The sequence below is a fragment of the Fusarium oxysporum genome, chromosome 1 (assembly GCF_000149955.1).
Source record: "Fusarium oxysporum f. sp. lycopersici 4287 chromosome 1, whole genome shotgun sequence".
Taxonomy (NCBI): domain Eukaryota; kingdom Fungi; phylum Ascomycota; class Sordariomycetes; order Hypocreales; family Nectriaceae; genus Fusarium; species Fusarium oxysporum.
Genome location: NC_030986.1, coordinates 1,930,961 through 1,947,798, shown reverse-complemented (window position 1 = coordinate 1,947,798; position 16,838 = coordinate 1,930,961). Strand labels below are relative to the sequence as shown.

Sequence of the window (16,838 nt, the reverse complement as noted above, 5' to 3'; positions counted from 1 at the left end):
CATACAGTCGGAATATTTTCCATTAACCACGGGTGCTCTCTATCCAGACCGTCCCGTTTCAACGGCAACGGTTTCGCCCTGGCAACTTGACTCCCGAGAACCTTCATAATGTGAGCAGTGTAGGGCTTAAACTTACACAGGTTGATCCGACCGCCGCCAATATCCTAGACGCCAATGCATCTTTAAGTGGAAGGTAATTGGATCTGCCCTGACGGGATATTACCGCGGCGAATGAATTGTCAATATTGATATCACAGCTATTGCATTTCGTATATGTGTTATCCTATGCTGTGAAACTGCTGCACCAGGCCCTTGATATTGATACTTGGGTTGATATCATGATTGAAAAACCCCTTTCCTCTTCCCGAACATATGATTTATACCTTAGTTACCTGAATGAGAAACCATACTCACGATGATGTTGCCAAATGTTCAGCTTCGCGATGCTATACAGTTTTCCTACGCCTGGTTCTCCTAGAGCCTACAAGTTCCCCATGCAGACTCTACGAGAAGACTGGTCGAACCGCTCTCCTTGTTTACAAGCGAGGTTCACTACATGTTGCTGGATGATATGAGTACGAGTCTTGAACATAGAATATTCAACTGAACATCGTTGACCAAGGATGTCGGATTTGTATCCGCCCGTCACTCCCCTCTACATCATGTCCAACGCTTCTCACCTATTGTATTGTTGTGATTATCTATCAATGGTGATATACCTCGCTTGAGCATGACCGAAGCTGTGTGACAATAGCGAGTTGTGTCCTTGAGTTTATCTTTAGTACATTGGCCGAGCCACATCTGGCGGAAGCATCTGGATCATGGGTCTCTGCTGGTTCGAGTAGATACACAATATGGCCAGGATCATTAGGTGGGTGGAAGCAGCAGGCAAGTGGAATGCGTTCATAGAGTTATGGCATATTACGAACAATATGGCAGCATATCACATTACATAGAACACGTCGAGGCAACCCGACGCAGGTATCCGAGTCTGCGTAGCCGTTAGATGGGGAACGAGTTGAGCCATTAGAGGTTGTTGTGAAGTGTTGTTTCAAAAGCAGTTTCCGATTCATCATAAGACGCCGACCATGGCTCAAAACTTCCCCGCACGAGTCAAATCACAATCCAGCTTTCAGGAACGCTGTGTACTGCCGTAATAGAGGCCCTGGACCTGGCATTCATCAATGATTCGCTTGTACCCTATTCACGACCGTAGCCGAACACCGGTCCCGAATCCCAACCACCAAAAAGTATTCCATCGCTGAAGCCCCTCCCAGTGGACTGCCCTGGGCGAGATCGAGTTCCGCCAACCGTTTCATGAAAGGGGAATGAAGTTATATCATCAAGACGAAGGTGCTCAGGTGTGCAGAGCCTTTTCGGGGGTTGGGATTTGACGTCTTTTTTGAATTCAATGCCTCAAAGCAAGGCAATATGTTTTATCCTTGCCTCGACCAATGCAGCCAAATGAGAACCGCCCTCACTACCAACTCCAGCCCGAAGCCCTTTTTTTATATCGACGAAGGGTACAACATGACACGAACGGAAGCACCGAAAGACTTGGTGGGAAGGGGGGAGGTGAACTTGGCGCGGACGACGCCGGAGTTTCCTGCAGAGATACGTTAGATGATTGTTCATGTCGTCGTTCACCGGGTCGAGTATTAATTACCGTGTGGTCGGGTGACCTTGCCCCAGATCACGCGGATCTTGGTGCCGCGGATCTCCTTCTGGCCCCGGTAGACGAAAGCAACCTTCTTGCCGAGATAGAAGCTATCACGAATGTCAGTATCCAGACCGACTGGGGACATTCCTCTCATGTTGACGTACTTGGCGGCGTTGGTGTCATCAACACCCTCAATCTTGATCAGGCTGGTAGCAGGGCGGGTGGTGTGACGAGAGCGCTGGTAGCTCAGGTGACGTCCCCTAAACCAATATCGTCAGTCCAAAATTCTGTCGCTCGTTGTGTTCGTGCCGTGGCTTCGCGGAATATCGATATCGAAAATCTGAAGAGTGCGCACTTGTCTAGGCAAGTACATCCTTCTCATATCGCATGCGTGACAGGCTGGCTGACAGGAGGCTTTACTCACTTGACGTATACTATATGCAAAGTTAGCAACGAATTCATCGATATTAAGATTTCCAAATTTGCGAGTCGAGCCCAGTCGGTGCGCTCGTCGCTTCTCTGGCGGGCGGGATAAACTCACGTCGGTGACCGGCTTCTGAAGGCATCTTGACTGTGGTATGACTTCCGTCCTCTCAAACAACCTGCGGTTAGTAGATAGCTGATTGTTTGAACGAAAGACCTTCGCGTTGGTGAGGTGCGTGTTTGGTGATTGATCTGTGGAGTGGGGAGGGTGCGCCAATCGCACTTTCCTGGTCAACCCTAGAAATCACGTGCTGGACCACTTGCGGCGGACAAGAAGTGGCTGTTGTGGCTAGTGCATTCACGATTTTGATCTACTGTTTTTAGCAGATACCTTAGTTTAAACCACCAACCCAGGAAGAAAACATTCTGGGCTGATCCTGGATGACGAACATGAATCTGAATCAATTGTGTCTTGAAGACACTTCGTTCTACAATGGCTTAACCGGTGAAAGTGGTGCCAGTATTCTCATTATCATTCTTGTGTAAATTGTCCATACCTATGAGCGTAGAGGTACCTAGTGGCAATGCTGGTCCAGCTTGAGCCTGGGTAAGCCTGGACGTCAACCAACATCTGAAGCTCTCTCCAACTCTCTCAAGTGACACGTTGACACGAGAAACTCAACAACGTTGACTCTCGTGGCTGGGTAGAATATATTTCAAGTACCATGCCATAAATTCCCTCAGGACAGCTGACTACCTTCGATTAACCGGACTTCTTGATTAGCAGTTGCATGGAATCATTCCTGCATTCACCTTTCCCGCCCCAATGATTTCTTGGTGAAGGTTTGGGGTTTAGTTAAAGCCGACACCGGGGAGAGAGGGGCCGAGCAGGCGCTCGTGGATCCTGGCACCAAAGTGGTTCGGAATTTGGTGTCCGAGCAAGCCAGGTCAAGATGAGCTCATCAAAGATATTGACGGAGCTCACCATTTTGTACATGTGAGTTCTTTTTTATTTTATGTTAAAGTTAAGTGAAGAGGAGGAAGTAATGTCATTGGCATGCTAACGGCTATCCAATGACTACCTGTTGCGATACTACGCTCTTGGACCACATTGCCTTTGGTCTATAATTTATTGTGAACACCTTATATAATTACCGAGTAAGCGATTCATCAATACATTGGCCCGTCACGGGCAGGAGTGCAAGAAAAGAGATTCGGATTCTTAGCCGGCTATCTGATGATCGGAGTTTATCGACGAGATTGTTTCTCGGTGCTTGCAGACCTTGGGAGTTGCTCAGTCGAGGTGATACATATCTGGGACCAGGGATCTGCAGTGGACCTGTCTGGCAAGTCGAAGCGCTGCATGTCACAGACTTCCATCACTAACAACTATGGAGAAGATCCTGAGACACCGCGGTTGCGCCGTGAGACCGGATTCTGGTCTACGTGCTTGCCGCCAGATTACGAGATTTAGTTGGGGGTTTCTCTATCTGAGCGTCATCTTTTATTAGTGAGCGTTACTGATCTATGTACATCAATATTAGCAACATGAGTATGCTTATTACACTTTCCGGAATCGGCAGTGGCATCGTGTAACGGACGACGCTCCGTGTGTGAAAGACGGGAACAACACCGACACCCCAATGTCTTGATAATCAGATTGTACGTAGGCTCGGTGGGCCTTGGTGTGTCCCTGTTGGGGGAGCGGCAGAATAGGTAGAATTGCGCTGGGCTAGGCGGCTCGCTGGTTAGGCAATCCAGGGACCGCCACCGCCGCCGAAGCCAGGACGGACAGGACTCGGTGAGGGATCGATGCCCGGGCATGCCGGAGAAGCTGACAAAGAAGTCGGATTGTTTAGTTGGAGAAGCATCATGCTTCGTCATGCTCACGGCACAAATCAAACTGTGCAATGGACAAGTCTGGGTGTCCTATCAACGGTTGCCATTGTGTTGATGCGGGCCTGGTCATGAATCACAAAATGACATGAGAGGGGAGGAAAGAGCTGATACTTATGAATATTGGTAACGTACTGCTGAGACAAATAAACACAGAGAGGTTGCTGGGTTGAAGTGTGTGGAAACACCATACGTCAAGTCCGCGACAGATCCAGTCAGACATTGAGTTGCGTAGCATGGCCCCGAAAGCACGGAAACGATTCGACCGCTTGCGCCTGAAGCAATTGGCCCGGGAGAGAAGAATGGATGGATTCAGTGTCAGTTTAAAAGGACTCCATAAGTGTAAATAGGTAGGCAAAATTTAGGCAAAATTTAGGCAAAATAGAAGCGAATAGTTTGTGATGAGCCCGGAGATAGAATCGCCGCTGGTACATTTGTGCTACGCGAGACGAACAGACAGCTACCGACCTTATGCGTCTGACTGATGCCCTCGCAAGGACACCGCCTAATAGTACACATTCATGACTATAACCAATTCAAAGTTCATCACCATGGCTTCCTGATTACCGGATCCAGTCAAGACCTTGTGAGGTGAATACCTCCATGTCAAGTAACTCAGTGGACGGACCTACACTTTTTTATCCACCCACTCTTTTTTAGGGACTTTCACTTCTGGATTTTAGGGACCCGACTGCATCATAGCCCCATCGCTCACGCAGGGATCCCACCTATCGATGAAGGTGGATGGATTTGGATTGTTACCTTAGCTCCCCCAGCTGCTGTGCTCAGGTCTGCGGCGGGCATTGGACGCTCCCGTCGTCATAAAACCTTCCTGGCCAGGCCCCAAAACCTCGTCACCTTTTCCGTTTCCATTTCCATTTTCCAGATCTCTCTCATACTTCCTCCACTCTCCCGTTTGTCTTGTACAGCTTATCCTCATTCCCCAGTCCATACTTGAACCTCAACAATGGATCCGTAGGTGCTCCCTCAACATCAACTTCCAAAAACCCCACCATGACTTTGCGCTCTAGCTGCGAGCTATCATGCTCGCGCTGAGCGTTTTGCGATACGATCGCGTCTCCTCACGCCTCAATGTCCGAACACCACAAATGGAAAAACTTCTTTACTGATACAATTTCTCTTCTAGATGCATGGAGCTCAAGCAGAACACGACAATCGTCGTGCTCGGCGCTTCTGGTGATCTGGCGAAAAAGAAGACGGTGGGGAGCTCCCCCAACTGCCCCTCACATACCGATGTGCTTGTGCTAACATATTTGATTTTGCTGCATGATAGTACCCTGCGCTTTTCGGTCTTGTAAGTGACTAGTCCAGTCGACAAAGCGCTCTTCTCTCGACTAACATGTCCTCAGTATCGAAACCAGTTCCTGCCCAAGGATGTCAAGATTGTCGGATATGCCCGCACCAAGATGGACCACGATGAATACATTCGACGCATCAAGTCATACATAAAGACGCCCACAAAGGAGACTGAGCAGCAACTCGAGGAGTTCGCCGGGCTTTGCACCTACGTCTCGGGTCAGTACGACAAGGATGAGTCTTTCCAGGGTTTGGAGCAGCACCTCCAGGAGGTTGAGCAGGGCCGCCCCGAGAACCACCGTCTTTTCTACATGGCGCTGCCCCCCAGTGTCTTCACCATTGTTTCACAGCACCTGAAGAAGATTTGCTACCCCAAGAATGGTGTCGCGCGTGTGATTGTGTGTGAAAATACCCTCATCATGATAAAGGTTGGGCTAACCATCCCCGCAGGTCGAGAAGCCCTTCGGCAAGGACCTTGCCAGCTCCCGAGAGCTTCAAAAGTCACTCGAGCCTGATTGGAACGAGCAGGAACTGTTCCGAATTGACCACTACCTGGGCAAGGAGATGGTCAAGAACATTCTGATTCTTAGATTTGGCAACTCTTTCCTCGGCGCCACGTGGAACCGACACCACATCGACAACGTCCAGATCACCTTCAAGGAGCCCTTTGGTACCGAGGGTCGCGGGGGCTACTTTGACGAGTTCGGTATCGTTCGTGATGTCATGCAGAACCATCTCCTCCAGGTCCTTACTCTCTTGGCTATGGAGAGGCCCATCTCTTTCAACGCCGAGGATATCCGCGATGAGAAGGTTCGCGTTCTCCGTGCCATTCCAGCCATTGAGCCCAAGAACGTCATCATTGGTCAGTACGGTAAGTCTCTTGACGGTAGTAAGCCCGCCTACCGTGAGGACGACACTGTCCCCAAGGACTCGAGATGCCCTACTTTCTGTGCACTCGTTGCTTACATCAAGAACGAGCGCTGGGATGGCGTACCTTTCATTATGAAGGCCGGAAAGGCTCTCAATGAGCAGAAGACCGAGATTCGAATCCAGTTCAAGGACGTCACATCGGGTATCTTTAAGGACATTCCCCGAAACGAGCTTGTTATGCGCATTCAGCCCAATGAGAGTGTCTATATCAAGATGAACTCTAAGCTGCCTGGTCTCAGCATGCAAACTGTTGTTACCGAGCTGGATCTCACCTATCGACGACGATTCTCCGACCTCAAAATCCCTGAGGCATACGAGTCGCTTGTCCTCGACTGCTTGAAGGGCGACCAGTCCAACTTTGTCCGTGACGACGAGCTCGACGCCAGCTGGCGCATCTTCACCCCTCTTCTCCACTACCTTGATGACAACAAGGAGATTATTCCCATGGAGTACCCTTACGGTATGTTTCTAGTACGAGGCATGCTGAGTTTTACTTACGTTGTTAATAGGTTCTCGTGGTCCTGCTGTTCTGGACGACTTCACCTCCTCCTACGGTTACAAGTTCAGCGACGCTGCTGGCTACCAGTGGCCAACAACCAATGCTGCTGCTCCTAACAAGTTGTAAGTTTAATAACTTGCATCCTGTAGGCTAGTCTGGGTGCGACGAATTACAGAAACGGTTTGCTAATTCTTGTAGCTAATAACGCCTCCCGTACAATGAGAGAGTCACGACCGATTTCGGACTATGATATCCAAGCCTGACGAGGCAACAAAACACCAATCAATGATTTACTCTATATAAAAAAACGATGGAAACTGTTGTCGTAACTTTTGCGACATAATGATGGGCACTTGCTTCTGGGAACTTTTTAGATGCGTTCACATTGGGGGATTGGCTCATTGCTTACGAATCGCTCAATCAAATGAAAATTTCAATTTCAACCTTGAATTGATCATTTCCAGTTTGGATAGAAATGACTTCATAGCCATGATACCAAGGCTCTTTGTGCCCTGTCTTACCAATACTTCAATAGGCTGTGGTTTTGGGCCGTGGACGCCACAGATGTTAAACGGTCAAAGGGTTGAAAGACACGGTAGGCTTGCATAAAGACATCATGGATATTACGGAGGCGCATCAATATCGATGTATGTGTCATCATCAATGTGTTTTCAAGATAAGAAAAGACATACTGTATGTGCCAAATAAACTAAGCACAAAATCTACCTTGCTATAGAAACGCTCTTTATTTTCCTACTGACGATGGTAAATTTAATGAATACGTGCATAACAGATTATGCAACTTTTACTTTGCCCCCAAAGCCTTTGTGCTGAGTTGTGCCTGGCCTATCACATGACTAGGCGTGTCGAGCGCTCGGCCAAATGAAGCAGCAATCAAGACTCCTCCAAAAGTGAACAAACGATTTAGCCAACGAAACAACACCTCGTACACAGACGATCCTTCACGAAAAAAAATAGAATTTAGGGCGCCAAACTCTATAACCTTATGTATGATTCGTGCGCGCACCTTCTCACATGACCTGGCAGGTCTTCATTCGTTACCCCAGCGCCTCTGAAGACTTCTCGCCATCAACCTCGCCCTGATATCAACAACTACAACCAACCACCTACTCCTCCAGGATGAGCGATCCTGCCGGCGAAATAGTCCACATCACTCAGGGCTATATACCACTCTCCAAGGTTCTCACGCGACTCGCGCAATCGACACACAATGCGCTCCAAGATCAGATTGCCGCACTGGCAAAGATGCCTTTGCCTGCTGCCGCCATGAATGGAAACTCGACGGTACTGAACAGCGACGTTGAAGACGGATCTGGCGAAAATATCGCCAAGAAGACATCGATACTGAACTTTGCTATGAGAGAGCATCGGAAATGGGTCAAAGCGCTTGTTATTACAGAATGGAGTCGAAAGGCCGACATGGTTAGCAAGCTTATTGACCTGAGATTTCACCTCCAAGGGCAAGAGGTCTTGTTCTCCGGAGCCCTGGATGTTATGGGTCACGTCAAAAGGGATTTGACATTTGCGAGAATGCCAAGTCCTGACCTGAAAACAGCCCTCCAGGTATTGTCAACTGGAGAGGCCGCTTGGATGCCTGATGTAGGTTTTGCGCATCGCGAGACGACGGCGATCAAGCTGACTTTGCTACTAGCTCTCCTATATCGAGCCACCCCCCCTAACACGACAGGAACAAATTCAATGGATCAGCGATCTCGATACTCAACTATCATTGCGACTTAACCTCGAAGATTTCGACAAGATCCCATATCACTTCAGAAACTACGAAATCGATTCCGGCCGAGTAACCTTTAAAGTTGCGGGAGAATTCGAGGTTGATCTCACAATCGCAGACGAAGATTTCGAGAAACAGTTTTGGTTCATCGACTTCCGGTTCGCTTTTGAGCCAGCAGCATCCTCGATTCCTGACGGTCTGAAGAATTATCTAGAGGGGCAGGTAAATGATATCCTCAGCAAAGACGGACTGTTAGGCTGTTATCAATTCCTACACGAACTGGTCCTCACACATAAGCTCAACGAGCTCAAGAGACAAGCAATTCGTCTTAGCAGAGGTTCATGGACGGGAACACTCAAGGTCGAGCCACTCAATCGAGCGCTGGCAATTCAATATTGGACTTCGCGCGCACAGCTTGGTAGTCCGAAGAGTTGGATCTTAATCGCCGTCAACAGCGGTCGGAAGCCAAATGGCCAACCTGACCCCAAGTCGTCAAGTCACTTGATGGCGAAATGGTATCGAGACAACAAGGAGGTGAAGGACACGAATATCTCTTTCGATGCCGACAATTTATCAGCCGAGACCCTTCTGAAGACGGTTATTGGCCGTCATGTTGAATTCCTTTTGGGCAGCATACACAGCAGATTGCAGGCCTTCCCTCGTTTCCAAAATCGAGATGCTGCTATGATTTTGAACATCTCTCACGATGATCCCGCGACTTCATTTTTAAGTATGCAGGTCGGTTACAAAGACAGCGCATCTTTGCTTGTGGAGCCAACAACTGGTGTTTTCGCTGTGAAGCCTCATTCGAAGTTCACTATTCAACATGAGCATTTATTAAATAACGGAAAGAATCCGGCAGATGACGGCGCAACATGCTTGGAGAATGTGAGATGTGGAGTCATGGAAGATGAGCTTATTCGCCGCGGAAGCACGACAGGTTGGAATACCAAGAAGAGTCCTCTGAGCAAGGACGAGTTGAGATCTTTGACCAATACCCGCGAATGGACCAAAACTATTTGGCTTCAGAGAACTGGCTGGGACCCAAACTGGTTTGTTATGGTCATGCTGAGTCCGAGCGGGGATGCTTGGTGGCTTGTTGATGCGTAAGTTGGGATAAAGTAGCAATCGTTGTGTTTGCAATGCACTAACATGTTTGATAGCAGCCGAAATGCAAATGGACAGTCGAATCGCTTGTCATCGAAGCTTCCTCTCAATAAGGGCTATCCTCATCTTGAAGATGAGTTCTGGAACAACCTAACCCTGTTCGCGACTGGTATGATTGCTCAGGCAGTGGACCAACACGAGCTTTATCGGCACAACATCAAGTTCCTACTGCAAGACACAAGAAACTGGTCTCTTCCCCAGCAGGTCCGACTCCCGACCCTCGAAATCTCTCTCTCAGACATCTTCCCATCCATGGTCTTTAACATGGCAGAGAAGGATAATGCAAAGGCTGCAAATGAGTTCAACGCTGGTACAGAGACTGCTAGGCTTGGACCAGTTGCGCCAACTGCTTCCACACCGGGCATTTCAACCAGGCAACCATGGGCGCACGATATTGTCTCAATCAGGTTCAAGGGGGTTGAGCCTGTAGACAAAGAAGCCTCTGGTGCAGGTGGCCCCATCTCAGATGTTTCTTTCATGTGCATTTCCGATGCTATCATCAAGGTCCGCAAACCTACGAAGTTCGCCATGCTCAAGGGCCACATGGTTGGTCGTGATGTCTCTTGGAAAGCGCGAACGGGCGAATTTTGCTTACGAATGCGTTCAAATATCGGACTATCTATCTTGGAGAACCTGAAGGCTCGGGTCAAAGCCGTGGATCGGTTTGTCAGCTTCTTTGAATCATTGGATAAGGCGAGGGGCTTTATCAAGGCCGAGTCAGTGAGTTTGAAGGAGGTGACTTTCTCTTATGGACCTCCAGCATCACAGACGGTTGAGGACGCTGAGGTTTCGCGTCTCTGGAGAGTGGCACTGAATCTCTCCAACAATGATATTGACATCCAGGTGCAGGAGACTAATCCTCATCTTCCAGTCACTGATTTGATGCAAAAGCTTGTCAATGGTGCGAATGGTATTGGGGCTCTTATGGACTGGCTCCCCGCGTCCCTGCCAACCATGGAAGCTTTCAAGAAGATCAGGGAGGCATGGTCAGATATCGAAGCCCGTCGTCAGGGACGATTCAAGTTTATAATGAATTCAACGGATGAGATGTCATTTCAGTACCTCCTTGCCGGGACTGGCCCTGGAAACCAACAGGTCCAGCGCAGCATCACATTCCTTGGCCAAATCAAGCAGCGTCGAGGCGAGCCATGGTGGCATATCGAGCGGAAGATTCCCTCCAGCGGCTGGCCTTCTTTAAATGATGAATTCTCTGCAGCACTGAAGCCCGTTTGGGATGGGAAGGGGGATGATTGGAGCGGTCTCGTCACTGGAGCAACAGGCCGACCAGAGAATGGCATCATCGGTCTTCTTCTAGCCATCGACGAAGCTATCCGGCCACTGGCTGGCTCGACTTCCCAAAACAACTCGGAGGTGGTCATCTTGGAGTAAAACAAACAACCTGGACATATTACGACGAGCTTAATTTCCATCAACCATGGAGTTGGAGGGGCTTCTTTTTTTTTTTTTTTTTTTTTTAATTTTATTATCATCATTAGACGAGCGGCGAAATGGGGGGGGGGGGGTTTAAACAAAGCGGATGAGTGTGTTTTTGTGATAGCTTAATGATACCTCTATATGAACACGGAATACCACTATATTGATTACGGTTCAGGCCAACAAAACCGCTGATTAGACAAAATTGTAAAGGATTTGACTTGCTGTTGCATCTAGCTGCAACAAGTAACCTACATCTTTCTATGGCCCCTCAAGTAATAATACAGCTTTTTGTCCCAATAGGTTCAAACTTCCGTTTTAAAACACCTCTGGTGTCGTTCCATCACCAAAGTATATACATGCATTACTCCCCGCTACTTAAAATGCCGTACAGGGATCTGTGAAGTCGCAACGACAGCAAATTGCTGAATGTCGTTAAGATACTCCAGGCCCGTAGCTTCAAGGCCCTCCTTCGCCGCGGCGGCAGCATCATAGCCAGCGCGCAGGCTGGCAACAGCACCAATGCGAGTGAAGGAACCACCAGCGACAGCAAGACGCCCGCCAAAGTTCTGTGTTAACTCGGTGTGCGCAGCGCGCAGGCGATCCTGGTGGCCAACGTAGTGCTGAGGGATGCACTCTCTAGCAAAATTGGCTGTGGCATAAGCTGGAACACCGCGCGGGATGCCGAGATGACGCTCGAGTAGATTGCGAGCTTGGGAAATGGCCTCTTCCTCAGTAGGGGGGGTGACATCAGGACGATCGTAGTAGTGGCCGCCCATGAGGACGAAGAGCTTGGTACCAGCAGGCTCATCCTTGGAGCGAGTCTGAACGTCAGAATCAAAGAAGACACCGAGAGCGTGCTCAGGGTTAAGCTCAGGGGCCACGGAGTTGGGGATAAGATAACCGAAACCAGGAGGCTTAAGATTTTCTTGAGGGAACCAGATGTTGACAGTCATGACAGAGACGGAGTGTGCTGTTGAGAGCGAAGGGAGTTTGTCTCCTGCGAGACGAGCAATATCTTGTGCAGATAGCGTTGAGATGACCTTATCGTATACCTTGGAGTTGTGCTTGGGCTTGTTCTTGGCGTCGGAACTGGTAATCTGACATACGCTGTTAGTGACATCGACCAGGCCATAAGGGGAAGATATCTTACATGAACTTGCTGGTTAGCTTTATTATAAACGACATCCTGCACGACCTCGCCAGTTTTTATAGTGACATTCGGTTGCTCCCGTAGGGCAGCAGATAGAGCTTGCGGCAGCGACTCCATGCCCTTGTCGCCAAAGTCCACCAGCACACTCCTTGGCTCCAGTGCCATCTTCTGAATCTGCTTGTCCTGGCCCAGAGTTTCGAGGAGAGTCTGCTCAGCCACAGGCATAGGGCGCGCCGACAGGCCGGGGTTTGGCAGGTACCAGCCCCAATACACGCGATCTAAAACACAGCGAGCGCTCAGCTTGTCGATATCACCGCCATATATACCATGCATCATGGCTGAAGCCAAGGTACCTGCGCCCTTTCGGCTGTTGCTCACGGCGTAGAGCCATTCAGATACAGAGTAATCCTTGGAAGGGAGATATCTCTTGCGCAAAGAGTTGATACCGAGTCCGAGACTGGCACCGATGCTCTCAAGGTAGAGCGGCTCACGGAAGATATCGAAGAGGCTAACATTGGGGGGCATGGGAACGAGATGGTCTGGGTAGTAGATATATCGTGGCTTTTGACTAGGCGAGTTGATAACGAGTCCAAGATCGAGAGCCTAGAGTGTGGCATGTTAACGGGGCGCCCTTTTGGTGCTGCAGCAAATGTCCTCACCAGATCGTAGAGAACAAGGTCATCGAAGCGAAATGTGTTGCCAACTAGAGAAGACAACGACCGAGCACCGCGCTCAAAAGATACGGTACCGCTCTTCCCCTCAATATCAACCGGTACTCTATCTGTCTTGATCCATCCTCCCAATCTATCGCTCGATTCGTATAATGTAATCTTGGCCGTCGAGGGGAGTTTCTTTGCGAGGTAGTATGCCGCCGTGAGACCCGTCAATCCACCTCCCAAGACTGCAATATTCGCGTCCTTCGCCTGCGAAACAAATGTCCGTCCATTGTTGAAGGACTGTGTGTAATTGCACGCGACAATGGGTCGTCGCCGAGTCAGTGCCGAGCTTGTGCTGAGGCTGCGGATGCCATCAAGACGTCGGAGGGGCAGTTGGAGGTGAGATTTCGCTGGTGAGCTCAGGAGAGCTACAGCCGTAGATTCTGCTCGACGGCGACTCATTGCTAGAGATCAATTGACCATGGCCGAGGTGCTGAGTATGTATGAGTATATGTTACGAGGAAGAGGAAGATCGAAAGATGGTGGAGTGTTGAACCAAGGGTCCCGCGCCATGAGCCGGCATTCTTCCGTGTGCGTCATCAACACCGCGGAGAAAGGACTACCAATCCTATACTGCAAGGCAGGTAATTTTAGATGTTTGAATTCATATGCAAAGTCTTCTTTAGCGAATCATGAGATTACAATATCACAAATGGTTGGGAACAATCATTGTAGCCATGAAACCTGTCGTTTTCATTCTCCCCATCGCGCATACCGCTTTGAGGCATCATGATGCGCAATCTGCTGGCCTTTTTTTTTTTTGCTTCTTGGCCTCTATGTATATGATACTAAACAAGATGGCTTGGGCTGCTTCAAAATACAACCAAATAATACCAAACCCCCAAACGCCCTTCCATGCTCTGCCACATCGGCCATAGACATTACAAAGCAACCGTAAAAGTACATGTCCTTCGTCCACAGCTTTTCTGTTCATCAAGGCCGCATATTTGCCGTCCCTCGGCCTCTAGGGACTTTGACCATGGGTATCGTGATCTCTTTTCGATCAATCTATCTCCCTTTTCCTCCTCTCATTTTTCATTTAACCAATGACATCAGTCTCCTGCTTGACCTCGGTATCCTCCCCCTTGATGAGCTCTTCGGAAGCTTGGTCGTCCACAAACTTTCTCTCACTTGGGTGCTCTGTGCTTTCGCCAGCAGTCCAGACCTTGTCCTTAAAGCCACCTTGCTGGCCTTCCTCGTGCGCAAAAGCGCAGTTCGGGTTGAGGCAAGGGTTGAACCTGCACTTGGTCTTGACGTGAGTGAATTTGCAGTCGGCATTTGTGCAGCCAGCGCCGTTTCGACAGAGGGGCATTGATGGGTGCTTGAAAGGGCACTGAGGATTTTGGCAGTTGGGGAAGAACTTGCAGTCTTGTTCGCTCTGGTGGGCCAGACGGGCCGCTGGTGAAGGGTGTCGCGCGACGCATTTTCGGTTCTTGCATGCAGCTCCGAAACTGCAGTTATCGTTTACATCAACCGATGTTCCAGGGGGAGCGGCGGGTGACTGGTGAGCAAACTTGCAGTCCTTGTTGGTACATCTCAAGTTGTACTTGCAAACCGTCTCGTCCGGGTTCAGTTGCTCGCGCTTCTCGCCGGACATGTCGACATCCTCGCCCTCACCCTCGACACCAGCATTGTTGCCGCTTTGTCGGTCGTTGAAACCCTTGCGGTAGTTACCTCTGCCGGGGTGTTGCGTACGGTCGAATAGAGACTTTCCTCCACGGCGTTGCTGTCCATATCCACCCTGGAATCCACCATTGGACATGATTTGTTGCATTTGAAGCATCATCTGGCTCTGTTGTTCCAGAATAGCGGCGAACTCGGCAGAGTTGGGCTGGCCACCTTGCATCATCCACTGCGCCTGAGGACCACCAGCAGCCATGTTAGCGAGACCAGCCTGAAGGTTAGCAGTGCGGTTGTTGTGTCGTCCCATTCCACCCCGGCCTGTTCTAGGCCCATTTGGCGGTGTACGGCCATGAGTGTTGATACGTTCGCTTCCTGTTTGGCCTCTAACACGGTGAAGTGCAGAATCGCCAGCTCGGTCCATGGCTTTGTTCATCTGTCCGAACATGCGCTTATCACGTCCCCCGCGCTGGTTGCCGTTTCGCATTGAGCGTGGGCCGGTAGGTCTTGTAGAAGTCAGTGATTTGGTGATACGGGGTAATATGATGGGGTTGGCATACGCATTCAATTCTGACACATCACCAGCATTCATGTCTGTATCCACATCGCCTTCTGTTATTGCGTCTTGACTTGTACCAGGCGCTGCGTTGCCCCCACCGTTAACCTGGGCATTTAGAGCATCGATCTGTTCAAAGAGCCACTGAGAGAAGTTGCGAGTGCTGGGATCGTCAGAGCCAAGGCCAAGTAGATCTCCCGAGAGTTCGGCAGCGATTTCGTCCTGCGACTTTCCGTTCACAAGCATGAGTATAATATACTCTGCTAGGGCGGAGTCATCGGCACCGCCAGTTCCCCATCCAACCTCGACGAGTTTAGGCTGGATGGCGGCATTAAGAGCCTCAGCCAGGGGCGTGTTGAGGCTGATTTCGATGGGCATAATGGATGAGTGCGCAGTCGTAGTCGGGGGAATGAGTAGTTTATGTGGTGAGACTGAGGTGAGTTTTGGTGGCGGAAGAATTCGCCGTGAAGTAGGGTCGGAGGCGAAGCTTTCAGTCAGGGACGCGTCTTTTGGAATAGGTAGAGTAAAATAAATCGCGTCGCGTGAGCTAGATCCTGGTCGCAATGTAGCAAAGAGCGCTGACGTCGAGTCGCTAGATGTGGGGTGATCTGTTGATGTTGCGACGTCGCACGAATCAGCAATGGAGCGAGGTTTTGGTTAATTGAAGATAGAGATGAAGTTGGCAAAGGTCTGCTTGAGGGACGCAGAAGTCGTCAAGAATGGGTCCGGGTCAGTGGAGTCACGTGATGAGGTCGATCAGTCATTGTTCTGTGGTTCATGCAGGTGTGACTTTGCTCGGTTTGTAATAAAGTTAGCACAACTGAAAGTCTTCCACTTGTCCATTCACTGACGTGCAATCGCAGTGAACAGTGCTACTATTTGGACTGTTATCTATTGCTAATCAAACAAATAGGCTCTTTCATTCGCGACAAAAAAAAAAAAAAAAAAGATGATACACTATCACGGACCAGAAGCTTCGGTGACCAACGAATAAGAAGTACATGCGATTAGTCATGCCTTTGTGGCATTTACAATGGAACTCTCTTTATTGTACTTTATTAACATCAGCTGTTGGCTTTTGTAAGGAAATGTTGGTTGTTGTTCTGATGAAAGGATATACTTCTTTCTTCCCTCCTCCACTAAGATGAAGCTACCTTATTTATGGAATCATTATGAACACCTCTCTTTTCTCAGTCATCTGAGAGCAGGAATGACGTTTGTATCTTTGTACTACTCAAGCTTGTTTCCTTACAGACTGAGAACATGCACCGGTATCCATTACCTCGGATACTTAGCGAGGCTTGGGGGTCTGTCAAGTTGGACTTTTGAGGGCATCTACGCTGCTAGCCAGCACCATCCTTTGGTCAATGTTAACGTTCATTACCACCCAAGGTTACATTTCTCCCCTTTCGAAGTCCATCAATTGCTTTGTTACAGTTTTTGGATGCCTTGATTGATGTCAGGTGGCAGCTTTTGGAGCTTTCCCCGAGTCTACCAGTCTAGGTACCCAGCCCTAGGTAAATCGGAGGGGGGTTGGGGTTGGCTGAGACAACATGTTGCCACCCATGTGTACCTACCACTCAAGGAAAGGATTTGAAGCCCGCCTGGATAGTCGGTATACATACAGTCGTAGTCAAGATATCGTCCGGTGCTATCAAGTATTGGTTTTAGCAATTTTCTAGCACTAACTTAGCACGTTGCTACGTGAACGAGA

The 16,838-nt window shown here is 49.3% G+C and overlaps 7 protein-coding genes across 12 annotated transcripts; 3 read left to right on the top strand and 4 right to left on the bottom strand.

The window, feature by feature from the left end:
* Nucleotides 1–756: 756 nt before the first annotated feature.
* Nucleotides 757–2,904, bottom strand: FOXG_00107 (60S ribosomal protein L33-A). The gene is made up of 5 exons (XM_018376216.1): nt 2,202–2,904; nt 2,085–2,094; nt 1,825–1,920; nt 1,667–1,767; nt 757–1,606 (listed from the first exon to the last, which is right to left on the bottom strand). The coding sequence occupies exons 1-5, from the start codon at nt 2,224–2,226 to the stop codon at nt 1,509–1,511; spliced, it is 330 nt and encodes a 109-aa protein (XP_018231750.1). The 5' UTR covers nt 2,227–2,904; the 3' UTR covers nt 757–1,508.
* A 197-nt stretch (nt 2,905–3,101) lies between these two features.
* Nucleotides 3,102–4,549, bottom strand: FOXG_17808 (uncharacterized protein). Of its 2 annotated transcripts, none has more exons than XM_018397794.1 (2): nt 4,094–4,549; nt 3,102–4,044 (listed from the first exon to the last, which is right to left on the bottom strand). In XM_018397794.1, the coding sequence occupies exon 2, from the start codon at nt 3,965–3,967 to the stop codon at nt 3,581–3,583; it is 387 nt and encodes a 128-aa protein (XP_018231748.1). In that variant the 5' UTR covers nt 3,968–4,044; nt 4,094–4,549; the 3' UTR covers nt 3,102–3,580. The 2 variants fall into 2 exon arrangements, with proteins under 2 accessions (XP_018231748.1, XP_018231749.1); XM_018397795.1 differs by having other exon boundaries at nt 4,115–4,549.
* On the top strand, nt 4,467–7,511 carry FOXG_00106 (glucose-6-phosphate 1-dehydrogenase). Of its 5 annotated transcripts, none has more exons than XM_018376211.1 (7): nt 4,467–4,954; nt 5,127–5,199; nt 5,274–5,294; nt 5,350–5,694; nt 5,747–6,686; nt 6,736–6,847; nt 6,924–7,511. In XM_018376211.1, exons 1-7 carry the CDS (start codon nt 4,947–4,949, stop codon nt 6,925–6,927), a joined length of 1,503 nt encoding a protein of 500 aa, XP_018231743.1. In that variant the 5' UTR covers nt 4,467–4,946; the 3' UTR covers nt 6,928–7,511. The 5 variants fall into 5 exon arrangements, with proteins under 5 accessions (XP_018231743.1, XP_018231744.1, XP_018231747.1 ...); XM_018376212.1 differs by having other exon boundaries at nt 4,570–4,954; nt 6,736–6,870; XM_018376215.1 differs by having other exon boundaries at nt 4,570–4,954; nt 5,127–5,294.
* Nucleotides 7,512–7,623: 112 nt separating this feature from the next.
* FOXG_00105 (uncharacterized protein) lies at nt 7,624–11,257 on the top strand. The gene is made up of 3 exons (XM_018376210.1): nt 7,624–8,345; nt 8,398–9,584; nt 9,642–11,257. Exons 1-3 carry the CDS (start codon nt 7,866–7,868, stop codon nt 11,032–11,034), a joined length of 3,060 nt encoding a protein of 1,019 aa, XP_018231742.1. The 5' UTR covers nt 7,624–7,865; the 3' UTR covers nt 11,035–11,257.
* On the bottom strand, nt 9,585–13,427 carry FOXG_00104 (protoporphyrinogen oxidase). The gene is made up of 3 exons (XM_018376209.1): nt 12,892–13,427; nt 12,233–12,835; nt 9,585–12,179 (listed from the first exon to the last, which is right to left on the bottom strand). The coding sequence occupies exons 1-3, from the start codon at nt 13,348–13,350 to the stop codon at nt 11,454–11,456; spliced, it is 1,788 nt and encodes a 595-aa protein (XP_018231741.1). The 5' UTR covers nt 13,351–13,427; the 3' UTR covers nt 9,585–11,453.
* Nucleotides 13,428–13,544: 117 nt separating this feature from the next.
* Nucleotides 13,545–16,045, bottom strand: FOXG_00103 (uncharacterized protein). Its single transcript, XM_018376208.1, has 3 exons — nt 15,976–16,045; nt 15,129–15,913; nt 13,545–15,074 (listed from the first exon to the last, which is right to left on the bottom strand). Exons 2-3 carry the CDS (start codon nt 15,500–15,502, stop codon nt 13,988–13,990), a joined length of 1,461 nt encoding a protein of 486 aa, XP_018231740.1. The 5' UTR covers nt 15,503–15,913; nt 15,976–16,045; the 3' UTR covers nt 13,545–13,987.
* A 7-nt stretch (nt 16,046–16,052) lies between these two features.
* FOXG_17807 (uncharacterized protein) lies at nt 16,053–16,612 on the top strand. The gene has a single exon (XM_018397793.1). The coding sequence runs from the start codon at nt 16,269–16,271 to the stop codon at nt 16,575–16,577; it is 309 nt and encodes a 102-aa protein (XP_018231739.1). The 5' UTR covers nt 16,053–16,268; the 3' UTR covers nt 16,578–16,612.
* The last annotated feature ends 226 nt before the right edge of the window (nt 16,613–16,838 follow it).

What these genes read in the sequence shown, in the direction of transcription:
- FOXG_00105 (XM_018376210.1), top strand. Translation starts at nt 7,866, where the DNA reads ATGAGCGATCCTGCCGGCGAAATAGTCCACATCACTCAGGGCTATATA. An exon ending in AGGCCGCTTGGATGCCTGAT is followed by an intron (nt 8,346 to 8,397) that starts GTAGGTTTTGCG and finishes CTTTGCTACTAG; the next exon opens with CTCTCCTATATCGAGCCACC. An exon ending in GCTTGGTGGCTTGTTGATGC is followed by an intron (nt 9,585 to 9,641) that starts GTAAGTTGGGAT and finishes CATGTTTGATAG; the next exon opens with CAGCCGAAATGCAAATGGAC.
- FOXG_00103 (XM_018376208.1), bottom strand. Translation starts at nt 15,502, where the DNA reads ATGCCCATCGAAATCAGCCTCAACACGCCCCTGGCTGAGGCTCTTAAT. An exon ending in GATGTGTCAGAATTGAATGC is followed by an intron (nt 15,075 to 15,128) that starts GTATGCCAACCC and finishes GACTTCTACAAG; the next exon opens with ACCTACCGGCCCACGCTCAA.
- FOXG_17808 (XM_018397794.1), bottom strand. Translation starts at nt 3,967, where the DNA reads ATGACGAAGCATGATGCTTCTCCAACTAAACAATCCGACTTCTTTGTC.
- FOXG_00104 (XM_018376209.1), bottom strand. Translation starts at nt 13,350, where the DNA reads ATGAGTCGCCGTCGAGCAGAATCTACGGCTGTAGCTCTCCTGAGCTCA. An exon ending in ACCTTGTTCTCTACGATCTG is followed by an intron (nt 12,836 to 12,891) that starts GTGAGGACATTT and finishes GCCACACTCTAG; the next exon opens with GCTCTCGATCTTGGACTCGT. An exon ending in AAGCTAACCAGCAAGTTCAT is followed by an intron (nt 12,180 to 12,232) that starts GTAAGATATCTT and finishes AGCGTATGTCAG; the next exon opens with ATTACCAGTTCCGACGCCAA.
- FOXG_17807 (XM_018397793.1), top strand. Translation starts at nt 16,269, where the DNA reads ATGAAGCTACCTTATTTATGGAATCATTATGAACACCTCTCTTTTCTC.
- FOXG_00107 (XM_018376216.1), bottom strand. Translation starts at nt 2,226, where the DNA reads ATGCCTTCAGAAGCCGGTCACCGAC. An exon ending in GATGACACCAACGCCGCCAA is followed by an intron (nt 1,768 to 1,824) that starts GTACGTCAACAT and finishes CATTCGTGATAG; the next exon opens with CTTCTATCTCGGCAAGAAGG. An exon ending in CAAGGTCACCCGACCACACG is followed by an intron (nt 1,607 to 1,666) that starts GTAATTAATACT and finishes GTATCTCTGCAG; the next exon opens with GAAACTCCGGCGTCGTCCGC.
- FOXG_00106 (XM_018376211.1), top strand. An exon ending in ATCTGGCGAAAAAGAAGACG is followed by an intron (nt 5,200 to 5,273) that starts GTGGGGAGCTCC and finishes GCTGCATGATAG; the next exon opens with TACCCTGCGCTTTTCGGTCT. An exon ending in ATGGTGTCGCGCGTGTGATT is followed by an intron (nt 5,695 to 5,746) that starts GTGTGTGAAAAT and finishes CCATCCCCGCAG; the next exon opens with GTCGAGAAGCCCTTCGGCAA.